This window comes from Cetorhinus maximus, chromosome 8 (assembly GCF_964194155.1).
Source record: "Cetorhinus maximus chromosome 8, sCetMax3.hap1.1, whole genome shotgun sequence".
NCBI lineage: Eukaryota > Metazoa > Chordata > Chondrichthyes > Lamniformes > Cetorhinidae > Cetorhinus > Cetorhinus maximus.
The window spans coordinates 62,667,215-62,692,419 of NC_135886.1; the positions used below are offsets into that span (position 1 = coordinate 62,667,215).

Genomic DNA, 25,205 nt, shown 5'->3' on the forward strand with positions numbered 1-25,205 from the left:
GGAGAATGGGGGTGGGCGGAATTGGGAGTAGAAGAAGACTGAGGGAGAGGGGGATTGGAGAATCGGGTTGGGGGAAATCGGGAGTAGGAGACTAGGGAACAGGAGGAGAGTGAACCTGGAGAATGGGGTCCAGAGTGGTTGGGGGGGGGGGGCGGTTAGGGGCCCAGCCTTTCTCCCAAAGTTGGGAGTAGCAGCAACATGATGCTGTGTGGGAGCAGCACTGAGAGGGGAACAGCTGAGTGAGTGAGGCCTTGAACCCTTACAGTCTGTGGAGACCTCCGTCAGGAACAAGCCAAAACATACCGAGCCATGTTGGCGCCACACACTTACTGTTAATCCGATTTACGGTAACACTTGCCAAAAGTGGGAGCTTTGGTTGATATTTTTTTCTCTCTTTTTCATTCAGGGACAATGAGTGCAATTTCTTTTTATTCATTCATAGGATATTGTCAGTGGTAGCTCGGCCAGCTTTATTGTCATTCCTTATGCATCTGATTGGTTGTTAGACCATTTCAGAGGACAGTTAATAGTCAATCACATTGCTGAGTCTAGAGTTACATGCAGGGTAAGGACAACAGATATCCTTCCCTAAAGGATATGTGTGACCCTTCTGGGATTTTATGACAATCTTGTAGTTTCTAGGTCCCCATTACTGACACTATCTTTTATTCCAAATGTATTTAATTAACTGAATTTAAATTCCCCAGCTGCTGTGATGGGATTTGAACTCATGTTTCTGGATCATTAGACCGGGCCTGACAATGATTAGTTCAGTAACATAGTGACTATGCTATCAGATCCATATAATTATACTGCTCCTGCTGTCGCACAGACTGAGAGCCACTATCTCAGCACAGAGTGTGTATCCAACCTGATTAGAGTGACAATTAAACCTTTTTCTGAATCATGAACCAGCTGTCCCATTTCAATTCAATCCTTATGATTCTCTGACTCTACCCTGCTTTCCTCAGAAAGCAAGTGCATCAAACTGGGTGTTGCTTAGGCAATTCAACCTGCAGTACATGGGTCTAGTGTATCATATGGGTAGAACAGAGAGAGAGAGACATCAGAAGGGGTGGATCACAGGCCCATAAAAGAGCCTGCTCAATTAACCTTCTATTTATTTGAATGGAAGGAAAACCAAGTGGAAACCATAACAGACCTTGGGGCGTTCATTCAGTTGGTAGCGCTTTCATTTCTGAGTCAGGAGGTCGTGGGTCCACTCCAGAAACTGGAGTCCATAATGTTTCCCGACCCTCCAGTGCAGCACTGAGTGAGTGCTGCACTGTCAGAGGTGATGTTAAACCGAGGCATGAAAAGACCCTGTGACGCTATCTTGAAGAAGAGTGGACAGTTCTTCTCAGTGGCCTGGCTAACATTGATTCTTCAACCAACAGCACTGAAGAAAGATTGTTTGGTTATTATCTCATTGCTATTTATGAGAATTTGTCATGCACAAGTTGACTGCATTGAGGACATCCTGAATTAAGATATGCATACACACGCACACGCTTTTACTGCATAGGGAGGTTTGTTCTAATTTGATTGCACTCTCTATCTTCTGGCCCAGGAGATGAAAATCTATCCAGTATATTTCTGTTTACTTTTCACACAGAGTCACCTGGTTAAATTGTCACTTCAAATCATTGCAATTAATTTTTTTTAAAATGAGGTTTAATCACAAATGTGAATGCCTACATTATGAGAAATGCCCACACTATAAATATCCTCTGAATGCATCAGGAGCGAGATTAAACTCTTACAATTGCTTTGCACCACAGACACCTCCAGTCCTGCAGCCTCCGGACACTCCCACAAGCTTTATCACAGACGGCACATCGGGCACTGACTGGCAGGTTCCCCTCAAGCCACTGGTGAGGCATGGCAACCTGCAATAGAGGAAAATTGCAATAAGTTCAAAGACACATACCAGTTGGCACCACAGGTAGAAGAACCTCAAATCAACCCAGTGCATGCTGCACATCCCCTGGAATAAGTAATGATAATTAATAACAAGTGACAGAAACATCAGCAGGGCTGTAATAAACATATTAATAGGAGATTAATTAGAAGTCAGATGCAGCCAACAGTCCCCTCCACATTATTCATGTCTCAACTCCTTGCTAGTTGCTCTAATATTGTTGTTAGTAGGGAGACAAGCCCATGCACATACTGCACTTGACTGTCCTTATGTTTAAAGGCTTTGAACTTCAATGACAGTGTGGAGGGTTTCTGCAATGTGGAGGAGTTTCACCCCAGGAATGTTTCCCCTATTTCTCTCCTCCTCTGTTCATCATGGACAGTGTTTCACCTCCAACTGAGATGTGTGGCTGGCCCACCTCTCCATAAATACCATCTACGGGTTGTATGGTCATGGCTGGGGGCACTGGGTGTTAGCACTGGGGGCATCAGTGCTCACAGTAAATAAGTAGAAGTGGCCAGAGGAGCTAAATGAAAGTGATGTGGTGCATCTTGGTTTGAATGTAAGGAAGAGGAGTAGGTAGGTTGATGAGCTGGTGATGAAGTGGATCGAGAAAAGAAGCTTCAGGGCAGTAGCAACCAAAGAGTGCACAGAGCAAAGAAAGGCTGTAACAGAGAGACGTTCAAGGTGAGGGAAGGATCACCGATCAGTTGAGATGCATCTTATATTGTCATTTCTTTTTTGTTGATTCATAATTTAAAAATTGATTATATTTTTAGTGAGCAACCCCATCTCTCAAATATTCTATTTTTAAAGCCTCCAATAATGAGCAGACCTCGCTGTTGTACTTACCCCTTCCTCATCTTCAATGATGTCATTCCCTACGGAGGCCAGTGTGGTCCATTTGCAGTTGTTGATTGCTCTGACAGCACATCGTTTGTGAGCTTTAAACTTACACACTGTCAATTAAAAAAAGAAGCATTCATCAGTATGAACTCTCTTAAATCCCAGACGCACCAGATCATCCATCAGCCTAACAGTTCCCAACAAGGAGAGTTTCTTGAGAATGATGGCCCAGGGATTCTACACACGCTGAGGCCACACCCCGCCTCAGGACACGCCCCGCCTCAGGACATTAGTGAACCAGGTGGGTTTCTACGACAGTTGATGATAGACTCATAGATCATAGACATTTACAGCACAGAAGGAGCCCATTCTGCCAATTGTGCCTGCGCCAGTCAACAAAGATCTGACTACACAATACAATTAAAAGGTAGCAAGTTTAAGGGGCACAAGGCAGAAACTGCAACCCAAGTTTCCCTCAAATAATTTTGTTTAAGAAATCAAACCAAACTTCTGGTGTCAGTTGTGTAAACACTGCCAATCATGCCTTCAGCTGACAAGGCCCTGAGCTCTGGAGTTGCCTCCCTAAATCTCTCTGTCACTCTTTCATCCTTTAACATACTCCTTAAAACCCCTTTGACCCAGCTTTTTGTCATTTGAGTTAGTGTCAAATTTTGTTTGATACTCACGTCTGTGAAGCTTGATATCATAAAGTTGCACCATATATTGAAGGAAACTCAAGTGGATTCTTTCAGAACATTGTTTTTTTTTCGCTTTTTAAATGTTACATTCTTCAAAGTGATTTTTTTCAACCCCCCTGATAGTTTCATGGCCATTATTACTGAGAATAGTTTTCAATTCCAGCTTTTATTAAGTGAATTCAAATTCCACCATCTGCCATGGAATCCATGTGCCCAGAACATTAGCCTCTAGGTTACTAGTGCAGTGACATTATCACTACGCACTGTCTCCACGAGTCCTGACAGAATGAAGCAGGGTCACTCTGGGCCACTCACAGGAATGTTTGTGAGATTAGTCCTCAATTGCAGGAGGCTCCAGGACAACCTGGAGGATAAGCAGCCCTGTATGATGGGCCTGACTCTGACTTATGCTGCATACAGACATGGATGCCAAACCTAGCCATGCTGAGTGGTATTATGGTTAACATTGTCCAACTGCATTCTAACCCAAGTCTCATGTTAAGGATATAAATTCTTCCATTGATTTTAAGCAGGGTCATGTCATCAAGGACTACAAGTGGCTCCATTCATTCCAAGGGGAGTCATTCTGTTCTGCACGGAGAACGGTTCCATTTATCCTGTAATTTACACTGTTGAGGACTGAGCTGGCTGGTGTTTGAGTGGATTGTTCTGACACTTCTGCGACATCAAAGCTAACACTAGGAGGCCTTGTGGCGCAATGGGTAAAGTCCCTTCCTCTGAGGGAAAAAGCTCAGGGTTTAAGTCCCACTCCAGGACTTGACGATCAAGGAAAGTGTATTCAAAATGTGGTCAAACATCCTACCAGCATATACTGATAACAGGCAGAGAGTGGGAGAGATTCAAGGTCAGACATGTGATAGAAAGAAATTGGAGCTTCTACCATCACTATCCATAGCTCCAGGGCTACAACAATTTTAAAACAGATCCATTCTTTTCGACCTGCTGTTGTGTTTTATGATGTTGATGCTTCAGTAATTGAGACAATTAAAGTTCTTAATGCTGATAATAGATTTATGGCCTGATCCTAACCCCATCCCCTGCCTCCACCCCTGCTCATCCCAACCCTCCCCCTAGTGCTGGACTTAGTAGAAATCGTAATTCTTTCCAAAATGACTCAACCAAACAGCAATATCCCAGTCATAAAAACAAAAATACCTGGAAAAACTCAGCAAGTCTGGCAGCATCTGCGGAGAGGAGCACAGTTAATGTTTCGAGTCCGAATGACCCTTCAACAGAACTAAGTAAAAATAGAAGAGAGGTGAAATATAAGCTGGTTTAAACCAGGTTTATGTCTGCTTTCACCTCTCTTCTATTTTCACTTAGTTCTGTTGAAGGGTCATTTGGACTCGAAACATTAACTGTGTTCCTCTCCGCAGATGCTGCCAGACTTGCTGAGTTTTTCCAGGTATTTTTGTTTTTGTTTTGGATTTCCAGCATCCGCAGTTTTTTGTTTTTATTATAGCAATATCCCAGTGACTCCTACCTACCTTCACAAGAGAGTCCGTGAGAGGTCATTCCTGGGAGGGCCTCCCGGCAGACATTACAGAAGGTGGGCCGGGCGTGGGATGTGGCGTACCAGTTGTGCATCCCTGAGAAATGCTCCATGTTCAGCTGACTTGCCTAAGGAAGAGGCAATGGCAAATGCGCTCAGTTTGAATCTCAGAAGGCAGCCATCAAATGGAAAGATGAAACATACACAATCAAACACTGGGTGAAACAAAACCAGTCATGGTCACCTCACACTCCCCTACACAAGGTGAGTGAGCTGGTGACTGAGCAACATCATTTTGTGTGTGAAAGACACTCAGCATTTTTACATGGATGTTGTTAAACATAAATGAGCATTCAGCCATCCACCCTATTCCTTCCACAGCCTCTCCCCAATCATGGATTCTTCCCAACCATTTAAATTCCCTCCACAGCTCACGTACACTCTACCCTATAATTAAACAAATCCCCATACATTTGATCTGCTTCAGCGGTCTATGTGCATTCTGTCTATCAACAACTCTATCCCATATATTCAACCTCATTTCCACAGCTCATGTACATTTTACCCTATTATTGACATGGAGACAGACACTGAAACACAGGCAGACCCACAAACGTACACACATCTGGACACAAGCACATATATACACAAGACACACACATATATACTCACAGCAACATACACACAGAAACACACGCATCACACACACAGGCACATATCCAGACATATGCATACACAGAGACACACAGGCAGGTACAGATGTAGACACATGCATGCAGCCAGATAGATGAGAACACCACCACCTGGAAGCTCCCCACCAAGTCACTCGCCATCCTGACTTGGAAATATATCGCCGTTCCTTCACTGTGGCTAGGGCAAAATCCTGGAACTCCCTCCCTAACAGCACCGTGGGTGCACCAACACCACATGGACTGCAGCGGTTCAAGAAGGCAGCTCACCTTCTCAAGGGCAACTAAGGATGGGCAATAAATGCTGGCCCAGCCAGCAAAGCCCACATCCCATGAATGAATAAAAAAAAAGACACACACACACACACTGAGGCACAACAGACAACTGACAGTTACAAGCAGACACAGCATGGGGGAAGAAAAAGCAGATTGACACTAAGGGTGCAATGTTTCCTGGACGGACCAGATGTCAGTTCTGACAGAGTGTGAAGAGAATTGGTGCTTTCATTTCCTTACCTCATAATTCTCCAGTTTTTGAACAGATTTCAGTGCAGTGATCCAATCTTCCATCTCTTTTCTATTCTCTGCACACAGGATTAATTTTCTGAAAGGTGTTATTACCTGAAAAGAATCCCCAACTTAGAATAAAGAACCCTTCTTCTGATGCAGCCTACTGTTAGTCCTGGGCATCTCTGTCCCATTACACCAGGAATTAGAAACAGTTAGGGCAGGTTTTTTACCTCGTCAGGCGGGCCTGGGAGCGGCTGCAAAACCGACGACCGCCCGCGATCGGGCTTCGGCCGTGATTTCATGCTGGCTGGCCAATTAACAGCCAGCCAGAGTGGACTGCATGCTGAGACACTCAGTGCTGCCGGGGTTTGGGGGGGCGGTAGGAGGAGCTCAAGCGCTGAAGTGCACACATGTGCAGGGGTGCGCTCAGTGAAAGCTCCCTGAAGGCACAGAGCTGCCTCAGGGAGCTGAAGGTTTTTAACATTAAAAATAAACAATTGCAAAATAAAGAAAACATGGACCCTCATGTGGCCCTGTCACATGAGTAAGGACATGTTAAAAATGAGTTTTAAAAGTTTTTATTTTTATTTTTTTTTTTAAATCACTGGTCAAAATTTTAACTCGTGGACGAGGTTTCGCAAAAAACGCAAAGGGCAAAGGCCACTTGACCTATTCGCCCGCCCACCAACCGTAAGGTTGGACGGGCAGGGACAAATTCAATTAAGTTAATTAATTAATGGACTTAACAGCCCTCTTAATTATTGGCGGGCAAGCTGCCAACTCCCGCACATGGCTGCCGATCGAAATATCACGCAAGTGCGCAATGATGTCAGAGCGCTCGCCCAACATCATCGCGCACTCTTTTTATCACGCTCACCCAACGAGGAAAAAATTCTGCCCTTAATCCTGATGTCCCGGGAAACAGGAACAGACACCATGGCCAGTTTCATCTCGTACAACCCTACGTGGAACAAACAAATGCTAAAACACAATGACAACAAATGATACTCGCTGCATAATGATGGAGTTTTCTAGGAGTGAGTTTCAAGGTACAGGAAGGGCCCAGGGAACAGAGGAGGCTCAAGTTGTACATTATAAAACAATCTAGTGGGATCATAACAGGAATAGAGCAGTTAGTGAGAATTGTAAAACTGGGGAACTAAGGAAAATATATGAACTGAATTAACTTTGAGGCCTGGATATTTCTGGGAGTTGGGGGAAGGTGAGGAGAGCTTGAGTAATGGATGGTGAACTTGACAAGGTCAGCAATGGGCAGCTGCTGCAAATCTGTATGGCTTCACCTGAATCAATATTCCCACTGCGGGGATTTTGTATTGTGGCATCTCCTTTACTAACTCACAGTGAAGGGAATGTTATCAGGTGGCAAAGTCATTCCAGCCTCGTTACAGCAAATGAAAGTCTATTAAATGGAGTCAATGCTAAAACTACTGATTCAAAAAGACCATTATTCCCAGTTTACGCTGCTGGCTGGAAACCTTTACCATCAGCTATGCCTATTGGGAATTACAGGTTGTGCCAGTCTTGGCTCAGTTGGCATCATTCTTGTCTCTGAGTCAGGAGGTCTTGGGTTCAAGCTCCAATCCAGAGACTTGAATGCATAACCTAGGCTGACACTCCAGTGCAGTACTGAGGGAATGCTTCACTGTTAGAGGTGCCATCTTTCTGACGAAACATTTAATGAAAGCCCTGCCTCACCTCTCAGGTGAATGTCAGAGAACCCCTGACAGTGTAGGAAAGTTTTCCATGATGTCCTGGCCAATAGTCATCCCTCAGTCAACATCAATAGAAGAAGGTTATCTGCTCTAAATCACATTGCTATTTGTAAGAGCTTGCTGTGTACAAATTGACTGCTAAGTTTCCTACATTACACTATGCTTCAAAAGCACTCCATTAGCTGTGAAGAGATTTGAGGCATGTTGATGTTGTGAAAGGCACTATATAACTGCAAATCTTTCTCACTATCTATTTCCAGCCAATCAAATCAAGGACAGATAAACATGATTACCCACTCGGCAGGTTGGATGAGGTCAGAAATCCCGCCAATGCGAAACTAACAAGTAAAATTGACTCTTAATACCTTGGTCTCTTCATTTGGGTGGATTGTGAGGTCAGGAGCTCAGAAACATGTGGAACAGCAAGTGCAGAGCCACAGCTCATCACCTCCAGGTACAGAGTGTTACCAAGCACATGAAAACACTGCCTAGGATTGCTGATTCTAACCTGCAGTTAGTAGGTAACAATGATGACTTCACATGCTTTAACATCATACACTCAAGTCTTAAACACTTTTCCCCCAGCAGAAACAGCTTGCCCATTCTTCACAGCAGGGGTAAAATTATCCTATAGCTCTGTTTGTTGGACAGTTTGACTCTCACTAGAGGGTATGTGTCAGAGATTTTCATAGATGTGACACAGAGAAATTCTGAATCATTCTGGCAGCTGTAAGATAATTTTACTATTATATATAAGGCCTTTTTGAGAAAGAGATTGACAGAACTTTGATGTACATCCCTGTTCAGAGTGAAGGTTCCTTTCAAGTTACAAATATATGACAGTACAGCAATCACTGCTCAAGGGAGAGGTCAGGCCAGGGATAAGCAGCAACTTACAGTAAAACTGTTGTTAATGTTTTTTGTGCTCGTCTCAGCAACACTGGCATTCGACAGGTCCACCTCATCGAATATTAAGGACTAGAATGAGAAAAAAAAATGACAATCAGAGTACAGGGTGAACCAGGAGCAGGACTCAGGATATAGATGAATCAGATAACAGCTTAATCAAACTACAGGCTCATCCAGAAACAGGGATCTGAACACATGGATGGGCTTCAGTGTGGGTGTAAGAGTATACCTTAAACTGTAATTTAGGGAACGTGTTGTGGCTTAGTGGGTAGCCTCTGAGTTACAAGGTTGTAGGTTCAAGCCCCACTCCAGAGACTTGAGCATAAGATCTAAGTTGACACTCCAGTGTAGTATTGAGTGAGTGCTGCACTGTCAGAGGTGTCACCTTCCAGGTGAGACATTAGTCCAAGACCCCTGCCTGTCATCTCAGAGACAAGTAAAATTTCTCATGGCACCATTTGAACAAGAGTGTGGGAGAGAAGTGTGGAAAGAAGAAAAGAGACAGAGATGGAACAGAGAGGTAGGGACAAAGGTATGCAATGCTCTGCATGTGGAAGTAACGGCTGGATGATTGAATGTAAAGAAAAATTCCTTGCTGGAACAGTCTGAACTAGAAAATCAACTGGGGAATATCTAACAACTGGAAATAGATATGCCCCTCGTGATAGTTCAGAGAGGCCTGACTCGTTGCCTTGTCCCATGCTTGATGCTGAGTGGTGCCCCTCAAGCTATATAACCAATTGTCCCTCTCTAATGGAGATAGATACCTATTCCCCTTCATGGACTATGGCTAATTACTTACTGAGGAAGTTATTTTTTCATTCAGAGGGTAATGTGAGGCCAGCTTCACTGTACACTGTTAAAGCGTCAAAATACTTATACCATCTCTGGATTACTTCCGGTGCCACGTGCTAGTGAATATAGAAATTGGAGGTTAGTCCAGATGAATGCGTGGTTGGAGAGATGGTGCAGGAGGGAGGGCTTTAGATTTCTGGGACATTGGGGCCGTTTTTGGGGGTGGTGGGACCTGTACAAGGTGGACGGGTTGCACCTGAACTGGAATGGGACCAACATCCTTACGGGGAGGTTTGCTAGTGCTGTTGGGGAGGGTTTAAACTAACTTGGCAGAGGGATGGGATCCTGGGAGGAGGTTCAACAGGGGGAGATGCACAGCCAAAATTAGAAGAGAGAGCAAGTGAGTCTGGAAGGCATAGAAATTATAGGCCTGTTAAGGCACAAGGGAGTTTGGCAAGGTTGGATGGTATTTATTTTAAAGCAAGGAGTCTGACAAATAAGGCAGATGAGTTGAGGACACAAATAACACATGGATGTATGATGTCATTGCTGTCACAGAGATATGGTTGAGAGGGGGGCAGGATTGGCAGCTCAATATTCCAGGATACAGCATCTTCAGGTGAGACAGATAAGGAGTTAAAAGAGGAGAGGGTATCGCAATATTGCTCAAGGAATCAATTACAGCAGTAAGGAGGGATGACATCTTAGAAGGCTCCTCAAATGAAACCATGTGGGTAGAACTGAAAAACAAAAGAGGAGCATTGCTGGGAGTGTACTATAGGCCCCCAAACAGTCAGAGAAAAATAGAAGAGCAAATAGGTAGGCAAATTTCAGAGAAGTGTAAAAATAATAGGGTAGTAACAGTGGGGGATTTCAACTTCCCCAACATTAGCTGGGTTAGTAATAGTATGATAGGTTTAGAGGGAGCAGAATTCTTAAAATGCATCCAGGAGAGCTTTTTAAGCCAGTACGTAGAAGGTCTGACAAGAGTGGGGACGGTCCTGGACTTAATTTTAGGGAATGAAGCGGGGCAAGTTGTAAAGGTATTAATGAGGGACCATTTTGCAGATAGTGATCATAACTCCATTAGATTCAAGGTTGTTATGAAAAAAGACAAGGATGGGCCAGAAATCAGAGTTCTAAATTGGGGGAAGGCCGGTTTTAATAAGATCAGGTATGGTTTGGCCAGAGTGGACTGGCAGCAGTTACTTTTAGGTAAATCTGCGTCAGAGCAGTGGGACTCATTCAAGAAGGAAATAGGGAGAGTACAGGGCCAACATATTCCAGTAAAGATAAAGGGTGGGACCAACAAATCCAGGAAACCCTGGATGTCAAGGGATATACAGGATTGGATAAAGAGAAAAGGAGAGGCTTATGGCAGATACCAAGGGCTCAAAACAGCGGAAGCCCTAGAGGAGTATAGAATGTGTAGGGGGGAACTTAAAAAGGAAATTGGGAGAGCAAAAAGTGGGCATGAAAAAACATTGGCAGGTAAAATAAAGGAAAATCCATAGTTATTTTACAAATACATTAAGAGTAAGAGGATAACTAGGGAAAGAATAGGGCCCATTAAGGACCATAGTGGTAATTTGTGTGTGGAGCCGGAAGACGTAGGTAGGGTTCTAAATGAATACTTTGTGTCAGTGTTCACAAGTGAGAGGGATGATGTGGGAATGGAAATCAGGCAGAAGGGCTGTGATATAATTAAAGAAATTAGCATAGAAAGGGAGGAGGTTCTAAGTGGTCTGGCAGGCTTAAAAGTAAATAAATCTCCTGGCCCGGATGAAACATATGCCAGGCTGTTGAGTGAGGCAAGGGAGGAGATAGCAAGGGCGCTGGCAATAATTTTCAATACCTCTCTGGGCACAGGAGAGGTGCCAGAGGACTGGAGGACAGCCAGTGTGGTACCGTTATTCAAGAAGGGATGAACCAGGGAACTACAGGCCAGTCAGTCTAACCTCAGTGGTGGGGAAACTATTGGAAGCAATTCTGAGAGACAGAATTAATCTACACTTGGAGAGGCAAGGATTAATCAAGGACAGTCAGCATTATTTTGTTAAGGGGAGGTCATGTCTGACCAATTTGATTAAATTTTTTGAAGAGATGACCAAGTGTGTAGATGAGGGCAATGCATTTGACATAGTCTACTTGGACTTCAGCAAGGCTTTTGTTAAGGTCCCGCATGGGAGACTGATAATGAAGGTAAGAGCCCATGGGATCCAAGGCAATTTGGCAAATTGGATCCAAAATTGGCTGAGTGGCAGGAATCAGAGGGTGATGGTCAAGGGGTGTTTTTGTGACTGGATGCCTGTGTCTAGTGAGGTTCCACAGGGATTGGTGTTGGGTCCCTTGTTGTTTGTGGTATATATAAATGATTTAGACTTGAATGCAGGAGGGTTGATCAGTAAGTTCGTGGATGACACAAAAATTGGTGGGGTGGTAAATAGAGAGGAGGATAGCCTTAGATTACAGGAGGATATAGACAGGCTGGTCAGATGGGTTGATCAGTGGCAAATGGAATTTAATCCTGATAAGTGTGAGGTGATGCACTTGGGCAGGGCAAACAAGGCACGGGAATGCACAATGAATGGTAGGACCCTGGGAAGTACCAAGGATCAGAGGGAACTTGGTGTGCATGTCCACTGGTCCCTTAAGGTAGTGGAGCAGGTAGATAAGGTGGTTAAGACATATGGGATACTTGCGTTTATTAGCTGAAGCATAGAATATAAGAGCAGGGAGGTTATGCTGGTTAGGCCACAGCTAGAGTATTGTGCGCAGTTCTGGAATCCGCATTATAAGAAGGATGTGATTGCACTAGAGATAGTGCAGAGGAGATTTACCAGGATGCTGCCTAAGCTGGAAAGTTTTAGTTATGAGGAGAGATTGGATAGACTGGGGTTATTTTCCTTGGAGCAGAGGAGATTGAGGAGGGACATGATTGAGGTGTATAAAATTATGATGGGCATAGATAGGGTAGACAGGAAGGAACATTTCCCCTTGGTGGAGGGATCAATAACCAGGGGGGCAAAGATTTAAGGTAAGGGGCAGGAGGTTTAGAGGGGATGAGAGGAAGAATTTTTTCACCCAGAGGGTGGTGGGAATCTGGGACTGCCTGAAAGGGTGGTAGAGGCAGAAACCCTCATAACATTTAAGAAGTATTTGGATGTGCACTTGTGATGCCATGGCATACAAGGCTATGGGCCTCATGCTGCAAAATGGGATTAGAATAGTTAGGTACTTGTTTGACCGGCGCAGACTCGATGGGCCGAAGGACCTTTTTCTGTGCTGTATGACTCTATGTGACTGTTATCCCATGTGCTTTAACCATGTGTGAATTCAGTCGTCATCATCATGAATTGAAACTCTTTGAACACCTGTTCTCCTCGGGTCATCAACTCTCGCTGACATTCCATGGAGGTATCGTCACATGACCTCCCGTCTACAGCCAGCACATCAGCACAATTGGCCTCCTGACCCTTCACCCTCACGATCACCTCCTCCGTGTGCTGATCCTTCACGATGAAACTAGATGTTTCTTGACCATCGGTCAAACTATCTTTTTCTTACTACTAATGTTTTTATAACTAAGGAAAAAAACTGTTCAAAGCAAACAGACACACAGGTTATTTTTAATGTCCCTGTCCCTGCGATTCTACTCCTGGGGGTTCTCACAGGAGATCAATCTTGAATTCCATGGAGGCTCTATGACATACGATGTAGGATTGGCAATTTTTGTTTCCCATCACCCTAACAGTTTAACAGGATAATTTTGCTCTGCTTTGCTCCCAAATAGTGTTGCCCCTGAAAAACATGTGTAGAATGGAGGAAAAACGATGGCTAATCCTATGCTAGTTTTGCTCCTGATTAGCTCAGCATCGAGACTTTCTCTGTTGCTTGTGAAGAGGGTTTAGCAACGTAAACTGCAAGCAAATGAACATCAGAGAGTTGAGAGGACAGATAGTCTGTAATAGCATCGGGTACAGGTTCAAATCCAATAGATTCTCCTGCTGGTGGTTAAAAGTTAATGTTTAGGTGCTGTCTTTCAAATTCACAGGGAATTACCACGAATGGAATTGTTAGGAATGGGAATGTCAAGAATTGAAGCATTAGGAATCTGAAGTGTCAGGGGTGATACGGCCGGGGTGGTCTTTATTTCTGTCCTTTTGAGTAAAACCATTACTGCTGCTTCAGTACAAAAACAAAAATACCTGGAAAAACTCAGCAGGTCTGACAGCATCTGCGGAGAGGAACACAGTTAACGTTTCGAGTCCGTATGACTCTTCAGCAGAACTAAGGAAAAATAGAAAAGAGGTGAAATATAAGCTGGTTTAAGGGGGGCGGTGGGACAGGTAGAGCTGGATAGAGGGCCAGTGATAGGTGGAGATAACCAAAAGATGTCATAGACAAAAGGACAAAGAGGTGTTGAAGGTGGTGATATTATCTAAGGAATGTGACAATAGGTGACATTAAGGGTAGAAAGCAGGACGAGCAAGGTACAGAGAGCCCTAGTGGGGGTGGGGTGGGGGGAAGGGATCGAAATAGGCTAAAAGGTAGAGATAAAACAATGGATGGAAATACATTTAAAAATAATGGAAATAGGTGGGAAAAGAAAAATCTATATAAATTATTGGAAAAAGGAGGGATTGGAAAGGGAGTGGGGATGGAGGAAAAAGTTCATGATCTAAAATTGTTGAACTCAATATTCAGTCCGGAAGGCTGTAAAGTGCCTAGTCGGAAGATGAGGTGCTGTTCCCCCAGTTTGCGTTGAGCTTCACTGGAACGATGCAGCAGGCCAAGGACGGACATGTGGGCATGAGAGCAGGGTGGAGTGTTGAAATGGCAAGCGACAGGGAGGTCTGGGTCATGCTTGCGGACAAACCGAAGGTGTTCTGCAAAGCGGTCACCCAGTCTGCGTTTGGTCTCTCCGATGTAGAGGAAACCGCATTGGGAGCAGCGAATGCAATAGACTAAATTGAGGGAAGTGCAAGTGAAATGCTGCTTCACTTGAAAGGAGTGTTTGGGCCCTTGAACAGTGAGGAGAGGGGAAGTAAAGGGGCAAGTGTTGCACCTTCTGCGGTTGCATGGGAAGGTGCCGTGGGAGGGGGTTGAGGAGTAGGGGGTGATGGAGGAGTGGACCAGGGTGTCTCGGAGGGAACGATCCCTGCAGAATGCCGCCGGAGGGGTGAAGGGAAGATGTGTTTGGTGGTGGCATCATGCTGGAGTTGGCGGAAATAGCAGAGGATGATCCTTTGAACGCGGGGGCTGGTGGGGTGATAAGTGAGGACAAGGGGGACCCTATCATGGTTCTGGGAGGGAGAGGAAGGTGTGAGGGAGGATGCGCGGGAGATGGGCCAGACACGGCTGAGGGCCCTGTCAACCACCGTGGGCGGAAAACCTCAGTTAAGGAAGACGGAAGACATGTCAGAGGAACTGTTTTTGAAAGTGGCATCATCAGAACAGATGCAACGAAGGCAAAGGAACTGAGAGAATTGGATAGAGTCCTTACAGGAAGCAGGGTGTGAGGAGCTGTAGTCGAGGTAGCTGTGGGAGTCGGTGGGCTTGTAATGAATATTGGTGGACAGCCTATCACCAGAAATTGAGACAGAGAGGTCAAGGAAGGGAAGGGAAGTATCAGAGATGGACCATGTGAAAATGATGGAGGGGTGGAAATTGGAAGCAAAATTAATAAATTTTTCCAGGTCCAGACAAGAGCATGAAGCAGCACCGAAGTAATCATTGATGTACCGGAAAAAGAGTTGTGGGAGGAGGCCGGAGTAGGACTGGAACAAGGAATGTTCCACATACCACATAAAGAGACATGAATAACTGGGACCCATGCGGGTACCCATAGCCACACCTTTTATTTGGAGGAAGTTTAAGGAGAAATTGTTCAGTGAGAGAACAAGTTCAGCCAAACAGAGGAGAGTAGTGGTGGATGGGGATTGTTCGGGCCTCTGTTCAAGGAAGAAGCGGAGAGCCATCAGACCATCCCGGTGGGGGATGGAGGTGTAGAGGGATTGGACGTCCATGGTGAAGAGGTGGCAGTTGGGGCCAGGGAACTGGAAATTGTTGATATGATGTAGGGTGTCAGAGGAATCATGGATGTAGGTGGGAAGGGACTGGACAAGGGGAGAGAGAATGGAGTCAAGATAGCAATAAATGAGTTCCGTGGGGCTGACACGATCGGTCTGCCGGGACAGTCCTGTTTGTGGATTTTGGGTAGGAGATAGAAGCTGGCCGTCCGAGGTTGGGAGACTATCAGATTGGAAGATCTCCAGTGCTTGTCACCCAATGGCATTCGGCATTGATACTTTGTGACAGGAGGCGTGGCCAGTGCTGCGCTAACTCTGTTTTGAGATGCAGGCTATTTGAAAGCAGACAAAGGAACCAGCCACAAGCTCTCCTGACAGCTGCTGAAGGCAGCACCAGAAGGGTAGGAATTGCTCTCTCTGCCTGCTCCTCCCCACCTCAGCATCTTTCACATCCACACTTTGTTATCCTGTTCCTCCTAGTGCTAGACACCATGGTACTACCCCCTCACCAGCTCCCGCCAGGACAAGGTGTAGGGGCATCTGAACCACTTCGAGGTGCGTTCCATCCATAACACCGCAACATACAAGGTTTTAGTAACATTGGTTGAGAGTTAAATATTGGGCAGGTCAAGTCCCCTTGTAATCATACTGTGGGATATTTAACATGTTCATGAGAGGGGCCTTGGTTTAATGTCCATTCTGAAAGATGGCATCCCTGAAGTTGCCACCACCCTAATACTTTTTTTAAATTCATTCATGGGATGTGGGTGTCACTGGCTAGGCCAGCATTTATTGCCCACCCCTTATTGCCCTTGTTTAGGGGGCATTTAAGAGTCAACCACATTGTTGTAGGGTCTGGAGTCACGTGTAGGCCAGAACAACAGATTTCCTTCCCTAAAGGGCATTAGTGAATGGATTGTTTTTACAACAATCAACGTCATTTTAATTCCAGTACTTTTAATTCAAGAATTTTATTGAATTCAAATTCCACAATCTACTGTAGTGGGATTCAAACCCTGGTCCCCAGAGCATTACTGGATCTCTGGATTACTAGTCCAGCGACAATACCATTACGCCATCACCTCCCCATATCTAGGCCACAGGTTTGGTTTTGAGCTTGATATCAAGTTTTAGAGAGGGGAAAGAGCACAGTGCTAAGTGGGTTGAGAGGTGCAACATTGTCAGAGATACCATCCTTTATGTCAGTACACATTCTGCCTGGTCAGCTGCTTCAGTTGGATGTAAAAGATCCCAATTCATTATTGGAAGTAAAAAGGGGACCTTTCCTAATGTCCTGACCAACATTCCTCATTCAACCATCACCAGAATATTCCATCCATTGCTGCCTATGGAATATTGCTCCTCAGTTATTTTTGTGGAACAACATTCACCACAACATTCATGGTGATTAATCATTTGGAAAGCAGTTTGAGATAATTCTGGTGTGACAAAATGAGGTATAAACGCACGCATATTATTTGTATTGAGGGTTGGAGCAGTCTTGAGTGTCAGTGAAGGGATTTTCCGAGTCTGAGCGAGATTCCTCATCAGTTCATGTGAAAGTCATGAGCAAGATGCTTCACTGTCTTCACCTGTAGTTTCAGTCCTGCTCGCTTTACCTTTGAGTCCTTGGCCCAGTACAGAGTTCGCCCTCTGAGCTTAAAGTATCTTTTCTTCCATCTCTGGAATGAGCTGGTCTGCTTCAGCAACAATCCTTCATTTATGCTTTTCTGTAAAAGAAGAATGAAGAGAAGTTCCTGAGCAAATAGGAGGCAGGATTTGGTGTGGACCACATCTGTTGGGAATGTGATGAATTATTACACTGTTGGCTAAGAATGGAGTTACTGGAAATTCAATGGATTATTATTCCGTGGATTATGAGGCAGTTAACTTTGCTAGTGATTATACCCGTGTTACTGAAAGTAGGCCTGTATCACCCCTGTTTGTTAGACTATTTGTCTGTAAGCAATATATCTCAAAAACTAGTGGGCAGATTTCAACAACACTTGGTACACATATGATACGGTCCAAGGAAGAACTGATTAGTTTTTGGAGATGATGTGGATCTGGATCCAGATCCAGATCTTGGCATTTTTTAAAGGATCTGTTAACATTGGGAAATAGGGAAAATTGACTTTGTTTTAGAATGTTGGTGGTTGTTTTATTTCAAATGTTGTGGATCGTGTTAGAATGTTATGGATTGTCTCAGCTGTCAAAATGTGAGCAGAGTTTTCAGAGCAGGTTGTTGGATGTGGATTGACCTGAAGCCTCCTCAGTGAGATGGAAGTTCTTTATGAAATGATGTTTTTTCAGCTTTGCACCTACAAAGCATTAACTAGAGGGGGAAAAGCCTTAAGGAAGAGCTGCACAATTGTAATTAAAAAAAGCAGTGAAGTCCATTCAATTGTTTTCTTTTGTCAGAGGTATGCACTCTACTGTCTGCCCTCTTTGCTTATTAGACAATGTGAAGTGACAGACTAAAGTGGCAACCAAAACAATGGGTGGGCCCAATCTTTCAGATTTTTTTTTCTATACATACTATGCAAGTTGAATAATGTCCAGTCTTAGGTAACAGTCACATTCTAGTTCTGTGGAATAGGTTTGTTAGATTTGCTATAAGATTAAGGAAGTCTGGAAAATAATTACGGGATGTCCGTGTGAGGCTGAGCATGTTAACCTCAGATGCACTGCATTGCATGTAGGGATGGTTCAACAAAGAACAAGATTTGGTCTCCTCATTTGAAAAAAAGACATAATTGTGTTAGAAGCAGTTCACAGAAGATTCATTCGACTCATTCCTGAAGGGCTTATCTTGTGAGGAAAAGTTGGACAGATTAATCCAACACCCATTGGAGTTTAGAAGATTGAGAGGTGATCTTATTGAAACCTATAAGATCCTGAGGGGACTTGATAGGGTGAACACCGGGAGGATATTTCCTCTTGTGGGGGAGACTAGAAGCAGGGCACAGTTCAAAAATAAGAGGTCCACTGTTTAAGAGTAAGAGATGAGGAGAATTTTTTTCTCTCAAAGGGTATATAGTATGTGGAATTCTCTTCCTCAGAAAGCAGTGGAGGCTGGGCCATTGAATTTATTCAAGGCTGAGTTAGATAGATTTTTAATAGATAAGAGAGTCAAGGGTTATGGAGGGCAGACGGCAAAATAGACTTGAGACCCCAGCCAGGTCAGCCATGATCTAACTGAATGGCAGAGCAAGCTCGAAGGGCTGAATGGCCTACTCCTGCTCCTAAGTCCCATGTTCCTAAAATCAAATGCTTTAAATATGACATAACAATTGAATATGCTGGAAATGCACAGCAGGGCCGGTCAATATTGGAAAAGGGAAAAGACATGTTCTGACATTTCAACTGTGCAAGCCTTCCCCAGATATTTTGTCAGACCTGCTATATGTGTCTCACTTTCTCTGCCGTTTTCTCTCAGCACCTTGACAACCAGGGACATATTGTCACTCTTGGTCCTTTCTTTGATAAACCAAGTCCTATTCCATGGGACTTAGAATCAGATCCTGAATACACCCTCTGAATGCCTCTCAATGTTGTTTTATATTCACCAAGGTACCATTTAGCATCACCAATGAACACAAAGCATACCCCTCATCCCAAGTGCTATTAAGCATTCCAGGGGCACATACAGCACAATACAGAGTAAAGCTCCACCTATTCTGACCCACTAAACACTCCCAAGACAGGTTCAGCATGGAATAGATAGTGTGAAACTCCTTCTACACTGTTCCATCAAACTCTCCCAGGGCAAGTACAGTATTGGTTTGATACAGAATAAAGCCCCCTCTACACTGTTCCACCAAACACTCCCAGGACAAGAACAGTATGGGTAAGATACAGAGTAAAAATCTGTCTACTCTTTCCTATCAAACTGTCTTAGGACACGCAGATTAGTTTTGGAAAAAAACTTCTACATTGTCCCATTAGAGCACATACATTATGGAGCTTAATTCTGTAAGTCAGAAGAATCATCCTCACATGATGGATATGCCAATTTTTTTTTATATAAACCCAAATGCCTCACATTGGACTTCCTGTGTGGCATTACCAATTGGAGAGCATTTAGATTGATGTTATAGGTAACATCCTGCCTCCAGCAGTCACTGAGTTGGAAACACCTCCAACCTCATTCTCTTGGATTGCTTCAGCTAACTCAAAGATGAGTTTTACATTTCACCAGTTGGAGTTGGATTGAAGCCAAGATCCCCACTGCACCACCCAAACTCCTTTCATGTCCCTCTCCTTCCAATCTAAACAAATTAAAGGTAGGCTCTATTTAAAGAAGTTACATGCTATAATTTTGGCCTAAGGTTTTCCAAAGAAGGGCTGTTGGAATGTAAACCATTCCTATTTTATAAAAAATAGAATCTAGGTTTTCAGCAGCTAAATTATAATTAAAAATAAAAAAAAGGTCAAAGTGGTGCTACACCCTATGGATGATGGGATAGCTTCACTGTTTAGCAAACTAAAATAGCGGCCTCACAATGCTCGAGACAGACTGGTTGATGCGCCAGATTTTATTCCTCCTTTTGCTGAGGCGTTGTCTCAGACACAGGTTTGGACAGAATTTTCAACATATGGTAAAAGCCAACTTTGAGAAAATCCACTTGTATCAAAATGACACTTAAACAAGGCCAAAAGTGGCTTTCTGTCTCTGCCAACAAGAACAACAACTTGCATTTATATAGCACCTATAATGTTGTAAAATTCGCATGGTCCTTCACAGAATCCTAACACGATAAAAAGGTGACATCAGGCCATGAAGGAGATATTAGTCAGGTTTGATCCAAAAGAGGTAAGTTTTCATTAGTGTCTTAAAGGAGGAGAGAGAGAGAAGTTAGAGAGGGAGTTCCATAGCTTAGGGTATAGATGGATGAGGACACGCCTGCAAATGGCAAAGCAAAGGAAATGGGGGATGAACAAATTGCCAGATGAGGATAGGCAAGTGGTATTAACCTTGGCCCAGAGTGTCTCAGCAAATGGATTCTCAACCCCTTTCCTTCTGAAGCTCCCTGTCTCATGTTATAATAATTCTTCCATTGCCTCTGTAACGCAAGTTTTGTTACTGTACCAAAGATTGTTGTACAATTAAACACATTTTTTATTATTATTGTTTCACTTAATGTGAAAGTTCTTGCTGGCATTGAGCAACAATTCACGCAAGTTCTGAACCAGTGAGAACCATCCCAGTGCTCTTTGTTGCAGAGTAATCCCTATACACTGGGTAATCTCTAGTGGGACACTTGGACACAGGTTCTGTCAACATGCACCTCAATTCTCTGCAGCCAGCTTAATGGAGTCTGTCTGTGAGCGATACAGTCTGGAGTCCATACCTGGAGCTTGCAATTATTTCTTGACACCGATTCACTCTCCGGCTCTAAAAAAAGGGCCCCTGCTCTCCAAGTAGCTCAATTCCTAGAAGGATCTGAGGAGTTTGAATTCTTGCTTTTCTCCCCATTCAACATTACTTAAATTTCTTTGTGTGGATAACACTAGATTTAATATGGATTGCAAGGTGCCACTGGGGTTCGAAGCCCTTGTTCCACTTTCATTTATATTTCGCAGATTGAACAGTGATTGTAATTCCCAATGTTTCGTTGAGGACGTTTTGCAGTGGAGGTAGAAACATAGGGTAGAATTTTACGGCCCCATTTTGGTGGGGACGGGGCAGTAAAATGCGGTGAGACATTCTAAACTTCATTGGCTTCGGCGGAAACGTAAAATCCCGCTGCCGTAAAATTCTGCCCATAAAAACATAGAAAAGAGGAGCAGGGGTAGGTCGTTTGACCCTTTGAGCTTGCTCCACCATTCAATATGATCATAGCTGATCCTCTAGCTCAACACCGTACTCCCTCTCTCTCCCCAAACCCCTTGATGTCTTTAGAACCTATAGAAACACAGGGCAGAATTTTCTCTTTGGCGTGCAGGGGCAGGCCTTGCACGCTGACACATAGTGACGCACGGCGATGTCGGGCATGCATCCCAACATCACCGCACGTCATTCAGATCTTCCATTCAGCGGGCGCGTGCCTGTTAAGGCCATTAATACACCAATTAAACTAATTCTCAAAGCTGACCATCCAACCTTAAGGTTGTCGGGCCAAGCGAAGAGCCCAAGTGGCCTTCACATTTTTCATGAAACCTCATCCATGGGCAGGATGAGATTTCATGAAGGTTTTATTAAATTAATAAATTTTTTTTTTTTACACACATTTCATAAATTTGTCCCAGCTCATGTGACAGGACATGTCTAAATAATTTCAAATCTTTCTTCATTTTAAACTTTCAATTTGAACTTAATCCCTGGGGAAGCTCCATGCCTCAGGGAGATTTCTGCGCTCTTTCGCATGCACGCAGGCTCTGACTTTCCCTCCTCCCCCACCCGCACTGGCAGCGCTGAGAGCTGGGTGGGTCTTACTTGGCCCGCCCACGTAAAATGGTAGCGCAGAGCTGATCGCGGGCGGCGATCAGCTCTGTGCCTGCCTGCGCCCACTCCCGACTGGCCCGCCCGACAGGCAGAAGCTTCTGCCCATAGGAAGCATGAGGAGGGACGTCAGGAAACACAATATAAATGGATGGAACTGGGCCAGAGTTTAATTTGCTTCTGCTTGTTTAGCAAACCCAATCATATAGGTCGCAAACTAAAGAGGAATCATCTGTGAGTTGGTTACTACCCTTGGGTTATGAACGCTTGGAGATTCTGTTGAAGTGAATAAACCAGAGACTGAAACCATGCTCAATATTAAGGTTTTTATAACTGCAGTTACTGTGGAAGCCACAGGGTGGCAGTACCAATCTGGGTCCCATCACTGATATTAAGCAGCAGCTTTTAGTTTGTGTCAACCTTATTTTGGCAGACCCCACGAAACCTTCCCATGGACCCCTGCATGAGGGCCAGTCTTTGGGAACATAGAATGAATGTGTACACAGGGTGAATCTATTGTCATTGAACGAGAATGAGCTGAGACCTTTATAGGAGGGTTCTATGTGTATTTTTCTCAGAGGCTGCTGAGGATACGCTAGGCACTGGGATTCAGCTGTCAGAATATTTTCACAGCTCTGTTTACATTGAGTTGGTATAAATACACAGCAGGCTGAATGATTACCTGACCATAATAAACTGCTCTATAAACACAGATGCAAAACCTCTGGTGTAAAAATAGCAGCTGCATCTAAAAATAGATGAGAGAGCCAGGCCGAGTGCTTTCTTCAGAGCCAGCCCTCAAAGCACACTCTCAGAACCTCGACATACATGTCAGCCTCCAGTTATCGCCTGTCCTCCTGCTCACGCTCCCTCTGATCTATGCAGCCCAACCTCACATCCCTCCTTGTAATGTTCTGTATTTGTTCTATTTATAAACCTTGCAATTACACAGCTGCCTTATCATTTACATTTACATGGCAAGCGGGAATTTACGCACTCGTTTCTTAAACACCCACAGCACTTCACTGCTGTGGGGATGTGGGGCGTTGAGGGAGGGAGGGGAGCAGGAGTAAGTATAGAAAGAAAGGCCTGCATCGGCCAACACCTTTCACAACCTTAGGATGTCCCCAAAGCACTTTGCAGCCATGGAAGAACTTTTGAAGTGTCATTACTACCAACTAGGGATGGGCAATAAATGCTGGCCTAGCCAGCGAAGCCCACATCCCATGAAATGTATTTTTTTTAAAATTAGGGAAATATGACAGGCAATTTGTGCACAGCAAGATCCCACATACAGCAACATGATCATGACCAGGTCATATGTTTTAATGATGTCAATTGAAGGATAAATATTGGCCAGGACACCAGGGAAAACTTCCCTGCTCTTCTTCCAACAGAATCTTTTGCATCCACTTGAGGGGGCAGGCAGGGTCTCCGAAAAACAGCATCTCCAGCAGTGCAGCACTCCCTCAGTGCTGATAATTGGAGTGTCAGCCTGGATTCTATGCTCAAGCCTCTGGAGTGGCGCTTGAACCCACAACTTTGAGTCAGAAGTGAGAGCTCTACCCACAGCTGGCACTAAGGAGGCAGGAACTCTCACTCAGATGGTAATAAGGAGCGAGGTGCCTAGCTAAACAGCAGGTTGAGTAGCTGGGATAGGAGGAAGTAGTCAGCACTGTAATTCCCTGTTCAATGTAGCTGCCCTTGATATAGCTGCAGTATACCAGCAGTGTCAAGTTCTGATTAAAGACTGTGACCTCTTAAACTTCCCAGTCCCCACCCACTGTCCAAGGCTGGGAGAGCTCCTCCCAGCCAATATTTAGACATTCAATAGCAGCGTCTGTTTAATCTAAGAGTTTATTGCTACAGTGACACTGTTCTAGACACCTCGCACCAGCTATTTAACTCATTCCCTAAATGTGTTAGAAATAGAAACTACTCACAGTATTGAGGGTCAGAGGAGAAACACTCCAGGCCATGAAATGGGGAAAGCTCAGGTTCCTGCACAGACCCTCCGGTTTCAGTCCCACAGAGCAGATGCTGCGGTGGCGGCTCTGCCAGGGGAGGGGTGAGTCACACAGGGGGACAACACCCAGGTGGTTTTGCGCAGCCTCCATCCAAAGACTGCATCTCCCCCCGCCTACCCACCCTGTCTGGACCCTACCCGCCACATACTGAGGAACAGAGAAGTCACAGACAGGTGCAGTCAACTCAGCAAGCAACGGATCACAAGAAAGTTACATTCAAACTTTCGAATGTCATCAGAGCTGAATCAATAATGAATGGAAATATTTGTGGTTATCCATTCACTTCTCACTGTACAGCAAAGTGTCGAGTACCCCTAACCATACTGTGCTCACCACATCCAATGCTTAATTTAGTAGGTAGCTCATGATAGTTTCCAAATCAGTCAGCCATGGTACAGTTAGCAGCACTGTAGCCTCTGAGTTATAATGTCATTCAAGCCCCTGTCCAGAAATGTGAACACACAATCCAGGCTGACGTTCCCAGTGCAGTACTGAGCAAGTGCTGCCTGGTCAGAGGTGCCATCTTTCACATGAGATATTAACGTGAGATACCCTCTGCCCTTTCAGGTGAAATATTTCATGGCACCATGGAACTCCCCCTGGTGTCCTGCAGCCAATATTCATCTCTCAACCAACCTCAGGAAAAACAGCTCACCTGGGCATTGCTGTTTGTGGGATCTTGCTGTGCACAAATTGTCTGCCAACTGCACTGCAAATGTGCTTAAAAGGCTGAAAACTCCTCTTGGACGACCGAGTTATGAAAGGTGCGATATAAACACATGTCCTTTCTTTGTTTAAAGGTTTGAAGTATATAGTACAGGACATCAACACGACTAAAAAGACTGAAGTCAGAGGATATCAACGAGCAATGATTAGCTGACACTAAGGTTTGGTTATAAAGGAAAGGAAGGCTGAGAGAGTTGAGTTACACAGTTCTCATGCTCTTGGACAAAGTAGGAGATTGTGTGAGGAGTCTCATTTTGAACACAGTGAGGCTGAAGAGACAATGGACAGCATGGAGGATGTGAAGCTAAAGAGGAACAGGAGAGTCAAGTTCAGAGTAATACTGACCGAAATAGCTGGAGTA

General features: G+C 44.4%; 1 protein-coding gene across 1 annotated transcript in view; it reads right to left on the reverse strand.

The window, feature by feature from the left end:
* The window catches only part of LOC144683674 (diacylglycerol kinase eta-like), a 207,596-nt gene that overhangs the window by 73,141 nt on the left and 109,250 nt on the right, over positions 1-25,205 (reverse strand). The window contains exons 2-7 of the mRNA XM_078546935.1: positions 17,266-17,376; positions 8,808-8,888; positions 6,184-6,288; positions 4,974-5,106; positions 2,774-2,880; positions 1,764-1,889 (exon numbers count right to left, since the gene is read on the reverse strand). Coding sequence (XP_078403061.1) covers positions 1,764-1,889; positions 2,774-2,880; positions 4,974-5,106; positions 6,184-6,288; positions 8,808-8,888; positions 17,266-17,376 — 663 coding nt within the window. The remainder of the gene's footprint in view (positions 1-1,763; positions 1,890-2,773; positions 2,881-4,973; positions 5,107-6,183; positions 6,289-8,807; positions 8,889-17,265; positions 17,377-25,205) is intronic.